This window comes from Emydura macquarii, unplaced genomic scaffold (genome assembly GCF_026122565.2).
Source record: "Emydura macquarii macquarii isolate MOO-44397 ecotype Brisbane River unplaced genomic scaffold, CSIRO-AGI_Emac_v2 contig_306, whole genome shotgun sequence".
Classification (NCBI taxonomy): domain Eukaryota; kingdom Metazoa; phylum Chordata; order Testudines; family Chelidae; genus Emydura; species Emydura macquarii.
Window position 1 is genome coordinate 13,023,857 of NW_027130443.1, and position 13,714 is coordinate 13,037,570.

Genomic DNA, 13,714 nt, shown 5'->3' on the forward strand with positions numbered 1-13,714 from the left:
TGTATGCCTATGTAATTTCCAAAGACTGCACCCCTTCTGAGGGGGGTCTCAGACCTTACACTGAATGTAAAGGCACGGAGGCTTATTACTTAGAACTGCTTCAGTGAGAAAAACGGAAAGATTAATTACACAGTAATAGGGTATTCTAGGGTGAATAACTTCTTTTACTATATGAAATACAGCTCTGTACATCTGGGTATCTGTTTACTTGGAGAAGCCAAAAAGTGACCACTGTTCATGAGTTAAGGTTCTCACAAAAGCACTGAAGCTTCCACTTGCACTATCTACAGTAAGTAATAAAACTTCCTATTTGAAGGGCACAAGGGAAGCTTATATTCACTTGCATTGTGCTTTTCATTCAAGAATTTCAGAAGCGCTTTAAACATTAACTAAAAACTTTTCAATTTTACAGTTAGGTAAACAGATACAGAGAGGTTAAGTAACTTGCCCAAAACTTGTACAGAAAGTAAGACAGAACAGTAACAGAACCCCAGACTCCTGACTTCCAAGTCCCTGTGCTTTAACCACCAGACTAGATGCCTTCCACAACTGAAAAAATTTCCACAGTCTTTATTCCTTAAAGATTTCACTTGTGCTGCAAATTCCTCTTAAAAGTACTGTCTTTAGTGAGGGCAGCTTTCTCTATGTGCAATAGAGAACGCCTGTCAACCTTCGAGTTGCTCATTTTATTCTAGTGCCCTGAAACTTGCTTATGATGATAGGACAGTTTCATAGCAAAATTAAGCAGTGTGCTCTTTGGCCAAAGGATCTTTCATTACCTCTTATATACCTGTCAGGAAAGTGGATTTGGAATTTGAATAAAATCAGCCACTGGAATATAAGCTTACAGGCGTTATCTGCCTGAAACATCTTGTTCTCCTCCACTCCCATTTTAAAAGTTTATTGTAAGTGGGTATGGGGGTTAGCACTGGTTTAATCAATAAAAAAAAATTCCACTTGGAACCAAACAACTCTTTTTGTGACAACTAACTGAATTGTAGACATCCAGTCCTATGACAAAGCTTGAAGAATGCTTTTTGTGCTAGAACTGTTCATTACTTGAAAGTTGAAAATTCATTATCTGCCACTGTATAGTTTTGCTGGAATGTTTAATATTAGAAGTGGGAGAGAAGTCACCAACATATTTTTACTACTTTTCCACCCAGCAATATATGAAGCAACTTTACTAGATTAAATACTGAAGATTATCCCTCCTATTTACTATGCATCTTCACCTCCCCGGCATGCCCCAAACTTGGCAACACATGAGGTCCCCACACTAACCTGAAGGGATGGCTTGCCAGCAGGAACATTCTGTGTTCCCCGCACCAATGGGGGAGGGGTGGCCACAGCATTCCCAGAGGAACCGGGAGGCTGCAAGAGAAAAACCAGAAAGAAAGCACACTTGTGAAAGGGTGTGAGCAGATCTACATCAATTGAGAATAAAAATATTTACCTCCTTATACTTCAATGAGTGATTATTCCAATATATTGGTATACTCTCTCCCCCCTCACACAGTCTAAGTGGCATATTTAAACCCATAAGTTAGTATTCAAGTATAGATAAGAGATTCATTCATTCTTACTGGTATATAAAATATATTGCTTTAAAGCCTTTATAAAGGTATTATGAAAAGCAACAGTTTAGTAATTTACAATGAGCCATTTAAAAGTTAAGTAGGTCTCAATATAAAATCTAATTCAGTCGCCAATATGTGGGCAAACTTCATTAATTGTTAAGGATTGTTACCCGAAAACCAAAAATCAGCACAGACATATATGTTGTACAATCCTTTCAACAAAGAGGAATGTAATCTAAAAGTTCACCTTGTTGTGCACTTTGAAATTCACAAAAAATTTAAACAGAGGCTTTAATTGAGATATTAAGAAAGCTTTCTAAAATGAGTTGTTCCATTCTACTTAGTCAATTCAGTATCCAAAGTTCGCTTCAGTGTTCAGTAGCAGATTGTGTAATGCATGTACCCAACACATCTAGTTGGTTTCAGTAAACAAAAACTTGAGTTTAAAAAACAAAGGACTCCAAAAGAAAAATATCACAGAAGTCAGGGAAATAAAATATTTCTCCTTCCCCACCTCCAATGTGAACTGAAATGCTTTTAATATAAAGATGTACAAAAACTGTTAAGATCCATAAAGTCTCACAAATTTTAAAATAAAGTTAAACAGGAAATGACTTTCAACTGTATCTGCCAAGACTAGAGTTCAAAATTTTGAGTTTCCCTTGCATGGGTTTATCAGTAAATCTAGAGCAGTGTAAGGGATACAGCTCTGCCACTGATTCTGTATGTTTATGACTCTTAGATGTTTAAATAATGTCTCAGAACCATGAACTCCAATGCAGATGGAAAAATCCTTTCAAGTTTAAGTGATATTAAAGTATTTAAGTGATATTAATGCTGGCAAATATTCTATTAAGGATTTTAATTCTTGGTTTTTTAATGATTTTAAGTGCACTATATTCATGCAGAATGATTAAACTGTCAAAATATCTTCAAGATAAACATAAAATTGATTAATGGACAGTTTTAATAGGAAAACTAAAAACAGCAAAAACACAAAGATGACGAGGACATGCTGCATTTTGGAAGAGCCATATATGCAATAGCAAAGTTCTGGTAATTGTATATAATTTTAAGAAGGATATATTGCAAATCTCTTACATTACAAATGCATATTCAAAGTCAGTGGAAAAGGTACCACCTCGGAAAAAGTTAATTTAATATGTATTCTTCTACAAAGTTTCCAGAACTAGAATGAACTTAAGTACATTCTCTGTGTACACTACCCATTTTGCAGAGAAGAATAGATTTTAAAAGGCCATTACTTTTATGGCTGAAAATCGGCCATTACTTTTATGGTTGTTGGATTGTTTTGAGAAACAAGGAAATTCACTTAGAATGTTTGGAGAAAATAGCTTTTTCTGCTAAAGAGAGATTCTGAAGTGTTACAGTACATTTTGATTTGAGAGTTCTACAGGGCACCACAAATTACGGCATCAACCATGTTCGCAATGTTTAGAAAGGAAGACCACCACCTTGTTAAACGTCTGTGAGGAAATCAATACCTTCTGAGTAGTGGTTTCTTTCTGTATTTGACTCTGCCGCAGCTTTTTCAATAAAACAAGTTTTGCTTCTTCTAACCGTAACTCTTCTTTTAGCTGTTTAATCATTCTCTCGCGCTCCTCTGGACTGCTCTTCTGTAAGGGCAATTAAGGTATTGGAGGGGGGAGGGGAGGAAGAGAGGAAAAAGGAAGATAACATACAAGTACTGACAACCTACAGCAGAATAACTCAATGGGACTAATAGTTTTTATATCTGTATGTTCCAGGGTGAATGCTAAGTGCTGAGCAAGAGTTCAAAGCGAAAACAGGCTTCAAAATTCATCCTTTACTAAAACTGGGAAAATTAACAGCTCACTTTGCTTTAAAACAAGAAGTTTCTACTTCTGAAGAAGAAATGCTGCATATATCATTACTGTGCTATTTTAAATACTGAATGGGTGGCTAACAAGTTTTCATATTTTGCTGTGAAAAAGCATGGGGTTTAATCGGGGGGAGGGGAGGAGAGGGGAGAGAGAAGGTGAGGATTTAAGGAGTAGAAGCCCAAACAGACTTCAGTCCTTAGTACCACGTCAGCCCCAAAAGCTCAAAACTGCATGAAGCTGTATATGAAGGTGAAAACAGCTGCTGAATTTTACATCCTACAGTCTCAATTGCAACTCAGAATAATTAGTGCCTGTTTCAATAATACATCTAAATAACAGCCTAGAATGTATTAAAAAAATGTGGACTCACCATGAGTGCCTCTGTGTTGGTCTCTTTTAATGCTATTTTTGTTAAACCATTCATTCTAGGGCTTGAAGGTTCATTGTCCGATAACACTATAATATCAGGTGAGGGGACTCTCTTTTCTCTCTTTAGATCACTGTAAATCAAAAGAGAAAGCAAGGCCATTTAACTTCTCCCCACAGCAAAGAATGTTACTTTTTTCAGCTGTTACTGACAGATTAACCCTGAATGCCTCAAGTGTGAAGAAAGTTTTAGTATATCCAATGGAAGACCAGAGTTCATTTCAGATGCCAGTTTCGATCTCAAAATTGTAAGCATAATAAGGCAATCATGATTACTCAATAAATAAGCTATAAATGAGAGCAGGAACAGGCCTTAAATCAGTGGTTCCCAAACTGTGGGGTCACGACCCCAAATGGTGATCGCACAATCAGCAAATGGGGTCATAATGATCCCTAATGTAAGGCATATGCCATTTTCCTCTGCACAGCGTGACCTCGCACCATATGTAGGAGGTCACACTGTGTGGAGGACACCCATTTTATAGAGCAAAATTGGACCCTCCATGCAGCACAACCTCTCACACATGCTCTGTGCGAGGTCATGCTGTGCAGAGGATGCCACTTAGTTCTTCAAAATGGTTTCCTCCATGCAGTCTAGGGTCCTGGCAAGAAATACTTCATTAAAATGGGATTATGCAAGCAAAACCGTAACATTTGAGAACCCCTGCCTTCAATCTTTGATGCCTCTGTTGAGATGGCCAGCAGAGGTGCCAAACACAGAGGCAGTTTGTGCAATGGGGATAACATAGTTCCTAACAGGAGGATCAGTCAGTCAATTCATTCAAAAGGCAGATGGCAATGACTGAAAGTCATTGCCGACGAACACTGCAAGCAAACCAATGATCAAGAGGCGAAAGGGCCTATATCCCAGGGCTATTCTGAAGCCATCCCATTTTGCTGACGGCACTTCTTAGAATGCCGAAAGGCCTAAAACTCTTCAGGCTGTGTGTGTATTCAATGACCAACATTTCATCAGGTTGCTTCCTTTATCCTCTTCCCTAATACAAACATTTCTAGGTTATTATTCCCCACCCAAGTTACCATTTTATTTCGCAAAGTCCTACTGAAGCAGGAACAAAGGTGCACTGCACATACAACTCACTGCAGCACAGCATGCACAAGAAAAGCATTTACATTAAAAGATTTTACAGCACAATATTCTATTAACACCACAAGTAGGTGCCCTACTACTTATCAAGTTAAATGTCACACTGGCCTAAAATGCCAATCAGCATGCCTGATTTATATCCAAACCTACAGAAACACTTTCTCCAGGAGCAGATATGTTATGCTTAGTTTCATTTCACCTTACTGACAATGTCTGGAATTTTAAGTGACTAAAGAAACGTTAGTTATTCTTGATGTGCTGTATCTTAACGTGCTGGATTCAGAGACCTGAACAACCCTTTGAACTCTATCATAATCATACAAGAACAAAGTTATTTAACCACACCAGCCAAAACGGACTGCTGAGACAGATTACAGTGCAGCATAATGTAACAGCAGACTATCGTACAACTCTTTCCACTGCACTGTACAGCTTCCTGATTGGACAGACTCCCTGTAAAACCTTCCTGGCTTTGGGATGTCCAGCGGAGGCCATTTGCCAAGCAAATTAAGAACCTGAGCTGAAATGAGGCTTTAGTAAAATATAGCTGATCAGCTACATTAACCCATTGGTGCTAGGATTTGGGATTTTCAGATCCCAGGTGTATAGTATTTCACAGAAAAGATGGCAGCATCACCAGAACCAGCTATTTAATAGGTGATCTTTTACTGAGACAATAGCATAGACTCTACCCATGCTGCCAGAATTTTCGTTGTTTATGGGAAAAGTAGAATCACTTTAGAAGAATACATCTCCAAGAAATTGTGTTGCAAACCCAAACAAAAAACTACAAGAATACAATGAAAGCCTTTTTCATAAGTATCCTGTAAATGGAATAACTTTTAAATGCATTATTGCTGACCAAATTAAACCTGCCAAATTAATTTTTATGAAACAACCCAAAACAATTTTTAAAACAGTTAAGTCAAATGAAGGAAATACACAAGCATCCATTAAAAAAAAAAAAGCCTCCTGTGCTGCTAAATTATGCACTGAACTACCTTTAATCTGTAATTTAGGGTGAAAGTTACCTTAATTTGTAATCTGGAAACATGGCAAGTCAGCCCTCTGTTCCCCACCTTAAATTAGAGCTTCCGGAGTTAACTGTAGTACTTATTTTGACATACAGAAGTTACTTGAAGAATCCAGGTATTTAAAGTTTTATCTTTTTAGTTTGTATTGTTAGTGATGCACCAGATGTAAGAAACACGAATACTCTCAAAACAGGGATAGATTAACTCACAGTTGCACAGTACCTTTACTGTAGCTATAGTCCTGTACCATTATTGATAAGCTATGTACTAATGTAAACTACACACCCTCAGTAAAAGCCATGCTAGTTCAAACAGTTTTCTGAGGACTAAAAGATGGCTGCTATGAAAAACAGGTAGTCTTTGGTATCAGCTATAGTCCTATGTTCAATATTGCATTTAATGAATGCAGTTGTCCACCTTGGAAAAAAAGGAGCAGAAAAGTGAATTGCAGTTTCCTCTAGGGGGCAGTGAGCCACTGAACCAATCTTTCAACTCTGACGGGGTTTAGAAATATCATCAGGGGCACAGGTGAAAGTTTTATCGCCTGAGCTTTTCTCTGACTGAAGTACACCAAATGGCTGCCTTGATTAAAACAAGACGGAGAGAAAAATAAAGTTCTTGACATCAAGAGACTCAAATTAAAGAGGTCTCAGTATAGACTTAAAGACTAAAGTACATCTTAAGTAACATCACTTTACTTTTTTACCCATCCTGCTAAGTGTGGAAAAAAAAAATTACCCAAAAATGGAATTTTAAAGAACACTTAATTAAGGCACTAATCTCATTACTTAGGTAATGTAACCTTGTGTTGAAAAACTCTACAACTCCTCCAGATCATGCAGCTAAAACATTAGGATTGTAATCTAATTCAGCATATTTTAAATGATACAATAGATCTTTTCATAAATTCTATCCTTCGTATTTTATAAATTGCGCTTCTGTAGGAGGTAAAGCTATAAAGAGGTACTTATGCAAGCACAGTATGCTTTAAACTAGTTTCTACAAGTACACTGCCACAAGGTACCATGCAGTTGTATTTATTATGGCTATGAACACCGATGGAGAACTGAAGGTCGCTATTGCCCACCAAAAAAAAAAAAAACTATTTGAAGTCCTACAACCTTGACAATTAAACAGTTTTGTAAAATGAAGTAAATCAGATTATTGACTCTTATCAGTTTCTGTAGCTGTGAAAGCAGCAGCTTAGGTAAGCTTCAGAGTATCTGGGCCACTAAAAGAGTTTTCTGTGAAAGCGTATCAAATCAATTTTTGCAAAATCTCCATGTGAGGACCAATAGATATGATTTAGGAAAACTGAACCCATTTGAACCAAGTACAGACTTCTATGACACTCAACTCTGATATCAAAGGATTATCCTTTTATCCTTCTGGAGTAGGTCTTATCCCCACTAACTCCCTCCACAAGGGGACAAAATATGGCACAAATTTGGGTATGAAACAATGGTAGTTTGGAAAAATTCTATTGGCAGACTTAAGTCTGCTGCATCTTAGAGACGATTAGCCATATTTAAACTGTCACATTTAAAACAGAAGATACTTAAACCTTATTTGTCAAAAGGAAGTTGAATTCAAGACAACATTGCTAATCAGGGAATAGTGCATTGACAGAAAGCTCGTAATGTCCTGTTTTAACCATTTAATTCTCAAAGCATCCAGGCACAAGAATAATCAATACATGTGTGCAGCAGGGGTGATGTTACCCCATCAATTATCACAGCATCATAACAGCTAGCAGGGAGCTAACTTCCTGTATGCTAATCAAGCCACCAGAGAGTCATGTGAGAAAGGCATTTCCCTCACTGGACATGTGACCCATTAACTGTTCCTTCCATCATGAAAACCATAGCAACAGCCAGTTCTAACCGGCTTGTGACACATAGCCTTCATTTTATGAAGTGAGGTAGGGTTCAGGTGCTGTAAGAAAATGGAGCAGACTTTATGCTTAAGGGGCTGCCCTTGTACTATAGAAACTTCCTGGATCAGCTGCCCACTTGAGACTATTAATAAAATGCATCATGTACTGCACAATAGAGAACACAATCCCAACAGTACAGCACTGAGGTATGCTCAACTACTCTACTACTTTTTAAAGTTTGGTAACTTTTATAGTTGCTGGTCTGCTTCAAAACTCTGAAAATATGCACCTTTAGTCAATTAGATTTTTAAAAAGTAATATCAATTTAATCATGGAAACAAGTTTCAAGCAGTCACTCGAAATAAAAGTGAAAAAACCCCAAAGGGTGGCCTTTTTTTTTTTTTTTTAAACACAAGTTTTTTCCACTTTTTAGGCCAGGTGAGAATGAGAAAGCAAAGCAGAAATTATTAAGAGACGAGTGATAATACAGAATTGTGAGAAAGCAAGAGCAGATGTATTTGGTGGTATTACAGTAGAACAGTTCTTTAACTAATCAGACCTGCTAAAAGCATATGCCGGTTAGAAAAGAGTGAAACTTCTACTGAATACATTTTGCTCTGGAAGTTTGTGTTCATCATGGTTATTTGGATGTCAAAGTATCTTTGAAAAATTAAATGATTTGATGACAAGATTCAGATAGTAAGATAAACAAGCACCACAAGTTCCATGCTCTGAGAAGATCCTATGAATTTCATAGTTAAGAACAGTTTTAACATGGTCCACGCAAAGGTCCATGATTAAAATGGATCATATGGATATCAAAGAAAAATAATCTTTCACTATTTCTTTCCACTCCTACCTATCCAAAGATGGCTTCAGACACAGAATAGCAAGAGTAAATAGGAAAACGGATTGGCTTGTTTTGAACAGTGGTTTTGGACATTAACAGAGAAGTGTTTCATTACATTTCACTCCTCCAAAGATGCTACCAACATACCCTTCTATTTAAGTTAAAGGTCTTCTGGAGTGCTCATTAAAAGCTCCATTTGTCAGGGGAGGCACAAACAACATTCACACATTTGTTATGCAATTGCTTGATACAAATGCCATTGTTTTGGATATTTTTTAAATAATGGTTTAAAATAAATCATACCCATCTAAAACTCAGAGCATTAAAAATGAAGATTCCACGTTCAGAGGATTTTATTAACTACTTGCCCATAAAATGGCCTAAATGCCTGCAAATTTTCATATGGTGAGTAGCAATAATTTTTTAATTGGGGCTTAGCATGGGAAACTAACGCAGAACGTCTGGTTTTGTAATAAAGACTGTCCTCCTTTAGACATACAACAGAGACAGCAGTGCAATATATATTTAAAAAAGGGTTAGCATGTTACCTCCCTGCCCTTTAAAATGTTCCCCTAAAATCTATGTAATTTCCCCAACAGCACAGGTTACATTACAAAATGGCTGATATTTATACAAAAATGGCACTGTTGTGAGCCACCACACATTTTTCTCCCTACATAGTCCACTTCTTACTATTTGTTTGGCTAATATTCAGTTTTAAAAACCCCCAAAAAACTGATTATTGGTCTCAAATTTCCCTTGCTTCTCCTACAGGAGCAAGATAGCAGTTGAGAAAGGATCATTTGCTTATTAATTTGATTTCTCCAAATTTATATGCTAGTACTAATTATTCTGTCAACTGACAGAAACAAAGACACAACCTAGTCACCCTTTTAATCTGAAGGGTCTGAGGATATTTTAGTTGGGCTTTTTCCTCTCTAGTGTCCAACCTGAATTTAAAAAAAACACACCACTACCACCTCCTCTCTCCTACCGGCTCCCCAAACCCCATCCCCAATCCACATGGTAAACCCTAACTGATTAGATACCTGCTTTCTCCAAATTCTGCTAACCAAGTCCAACCTGGTAGGTAGCCTTCTCTGTTATTCTGCAGAAAGTTAAACACTTAGGAATCCTTATACAGTACCAAAAAAATATACAGTGTTTATTTATGGGTGAGCGATTTAATTATGATATGAGAACTTGCAGATGGCCTCTATCCACCTTTCACTAGTTTTTTGCAATAAGTTTTGCTCATAGAACCACAATAAGCTCATCTTTCATATCATGGTTGACTAATCTATTCAGACCTTGACAAAATGACCAATTACACAGTGGACCAGAGTGCAAAAGACTGAACTGTATGAATTCAGACTAGATCTTCATAGTATAGTCTTCCTCTTAAAAAGAAGCTTGCTATACTCTATTAACGTGAGAGATTAAAAAAGCTGCCATATTTCTCAACATAAGAATGACAACGTAAGTATCGATACTTTACCAGCTTCAATAGTGAACTCAGACAATGAACCTTTAGCCTCTGAAGTCAGCCACCCAGATCCTTTAGCTAAAAATTCTATAATGATCCTAGGATGTTTTATAAAGCCTCTTTAGAACAACTTCTGTGTTCCCATCCATTTAGTCTCCATCTTAAAAGCCATGCTCAGGAGGATGGATCTACTTTCATCTGCCTAGAAATGAATGTACAGCTATCTAAGGGGTTATAGCAATTAAAACATGCTCTCAGCCACATACAAAGTTTGTTAAGCCTTCTTTTTGAGCCCCTTTGTCTTGTGTGGACCACTCTCCATCCAATAGCTTCTAAAATGCTTGTGGGAAAAGATTTCCCATAAAATTTTTGAGCTGCTGAAAAGAATCTTAGTTGAAAGCTCCATTTTAAAAAGCAGTTTGGATATTTTATTCCATTATTAGAAGACGCATTTAAATCTCTTCAACTGCTTTGAAAATCTTATCCTCCATGTTTGTTCACCAATAGTACACAGTGCCACCAAAAACTGATTTACCAAAGTTCACACAAAGTCTGTGCCAGAGCTTGAAACAGAATGCAGACCTCCCAAGTCACAGCCCAGTATCTAAGGCTGGAGGCTACCCTATCTCAGACTTACATCCACCCATTTGAACATTTGAGAGAGTTGGGCATATTTGCTTTACAAGAAAGCTACATCAGTCCAAAGTATCCTACTACAATCTCTTCACAGCTCCAGCAGAAATTTAGTAGACAACTGCTCTTTAGATAAAAAGCATAACCACCAACAGGGCTAACCTACATTTGTTGACTTCAGTAAAGAATAGAGGGTCATCCAATTCAATACACCCCAGGTGGCAAAGTCTATCCTTGGAGCATTGCTTCCATTTAGTTGGGACAGAGGCAGACTAATTATGCTTTTGTCTTGAATAGGACATCTGAGGCCCAAAGTACCTTGAGACAGACAAATGTTGTAATGGGCCCATTTTCCTCCTAAGAGGGCTATGGTCAAGAATAGACTCTTTTCAGCTGTATGGCAGGGGTCGGGAAACCCCAAGTCTACCTATGTAATATTAAGCAAAAGGAACCAGTTGTGCTTCGGACCATTAGGGAGGAAAATGAAAGTCACAAGTTGTAGCACTGGAAATGAGCTCTATAACAGGGTGCAGGTTACAAGCAGTAACCCAAAACTCAGGAGTCCAAATATCTTCCATCAGCTGGCCACATTACCTGCTTTAAAAATTCTGATCTAAACCCCCTTTCCCCAAAAAACAAATGATGCCTTGTTACCTGGTATAAAGTTCCTTTAATAAAACCTATATTACCAAAAAGAGGCACTTTCAACCCTCCAAATGACTAGTTTTATAGGACGAGAAAAGTAACTGTTTAGCAGTTCAGGTTTTTTTTTTTTTTTTTTTTTTGGGGGTAAAAGTTAAAAAAAAACAGGAAAACCCAAAACATATGGAAGTATCACTTCAGCTAGGAGGCTAATCTGTAAAAGAAGTGATCATGGTTTTTTTGGATCCCTCATTCACAATGTCACCACTGCAATGCAAATAGTAATTTCTGTAGCACTCAATAGTGACATGGATCATGAAATGCCACTAAATACAGAACTCATGATATTTGACTGCAAGACATCTGAACATCTTCCACGGAAAACAGATCTGCAACTCTCTTTTCAGGTAATATCAAGCTCTGCTTGAGATTGGGTGATTCAGAGGTTATTTTTTGTTATATTTGAGGTGGCAATAAAATACATTCATTGAATGTCGCTAGGTCAAATTCAGCCCTGTGTAAGTAGGCATAGCTTACTTAACTTAAGACAAGGGCATAGTTCTCACACAAGATCTGAATCTAACCCGTTAAATTTTAAGCCTAGAAAAGTTAGAGAGCCCAGTTCATCACTGGCCTTCATCTTGTACAGATCAATAATGAAATGGCCCCCATGACTGACATAACCCAATTATAGTGGATTTAACAGAACAAATGCCAAAAGCATATCTTGTTTTTTCAATGCAGATCCCAGATTTTTAAAATGGGAGCTAAATAGCAACCCAGAATTAACTAATCACTTATCCAGATTGGGTTTATGTTACATTATTGGACTGGTTGATACAACTCATGCCACAATGGCATATGGCATGAAACAAAAGGGAAAGTTGAAAAGGCTTAACAGACTTTAAGCATAAAAAAATTTGTGGAATGTCTAATTTTTCTCATCCTCTGAGCTACAATCCCATGACAGCTGAGCAATATATCGTCTCCTATTAGGAAGTAAGGGAGATAGAGTAACTGTCACTCAGGAATAATGCCTAACCAACAGCAATATTACATACTGAAGTATGGAACAGCTTTCTTCTTATTCCATCCAACAACCTCTCCTACCCATTGGGAGTATGGGGGTGAAATATAGGGAGGAAGGTGGCAGAAGATAACAAGGAAAGAGCGAATTTCTGGAGATGTAATGTCTAAATGAATACCAACAAAAAGTGTCAGTGCAAGTCTCTGGATGTAGTGGTATAATACTGAAACAAATCATCATCAGTAAAATTCACTCCTTTCTCATCCCTACACACCCAAGAAGAGATTTAATAGAGCTAGGCTTGCATTTTAAAATAAGGCAGACTAGTTCACAAAAGCAAGAAACCTGTACATCAGGTTTTCCACAACATCCTTTAACTCAGCTGTTTGTATCTAAACTCACAGCATACAATCTATTAGGGAGTCCTACAACATGTACCTGCTCCTCTACCCAAATGAGAGAAACTGGCAACATGGAGGCCCCATTTATACTGGGTCAGAGTCATATTTTAAAACTTTTGTTCACACAGTTCCAGCTAAACCAGTTACCAACATGGTTTGACTAGTCAAAGTGCACAGTGTTATAATGTGCTTAAGAACACATTCTAGACACTGTTCTTGCACACTCTGACCCCATGCACAGGGGCTGACCAAACAGCATTGGAAGCCAGTTTAGCAGGAAGTATGTTTAGATAGTGTTTCTTAATATTGCATTAAGCCAGAAATAGCCTAATTGGACTAGTGGTTTGTTGGTTTTTTTTTTTTTTTGCGCGCTCAACAGGGTAAAGCACTGTCACCGGACTTGCCCCATTTTAATGTTTCTTTTTTGAACCATAACTGTTGAAGTACCCTACTCTGAAAAGTGCATGTATATCATATGCTAGGGTGGTCCAACAGGCAACCCACAGGCAAAAGTACAGCATGTATAAAGACAGAAAAATCCTTTTCTTAAAGAAAGGACTAAGTCTGATACTCTGAGAAGAGTGTATTGTAAATTCCACATAGTGTACCTAGGGCAAGGAGAATTACAGTTGTAAACGTGTCACTCAGATGGTTCTTCAAAAAGTTTTTACATATAGTTTTGTATCCCCTTTCATCTCCCTCTTTACTACCTTCTCTTCTCTTCCTACTGTCACCCTGGGCTCTTTAATTCCCACATACGCTATACTGTTATTACTCTCCCCCATG

General features: G+C 37.6%; 1 protein-coding gene across 7 annotated transcripts in view; it reads right to left on the reverse strand.

The window, feature by feature from the left end:
- The window catches only part of GATAD2A (GATA zinc finger domain containing 2A), an 80,475-nt gene that overhangs the window by 13,311 nt on the left and 53,450 nt on the right, over positions 1-13,714 (reverse strand). For 6 of the 7 annotated variants that reach the window (XM_067560228.1, XM_067560250.1, XM_067560267.1 and 3 more), the window contains 3 exons: positions 3,816-3,945; positions 3,086-3,217; positions 1,285-1,374 (listed from right to left, as the gene is read on the reverse strand). In XM_067560228.1, the coding sequence (XP_067416329.1) occupies positions 1,285-1,374; positions 3,086-3,217; positions 3,816-3,945 (352 nt within the window). The remainder of the gene's footprint in view (positions 1-1,284; positions 1,375-3,085; positions 3,218-3,815; positions 3,946-13,714) is intronic. The other variant, XM_067560236.1, reaches the window with a different exon arrangement.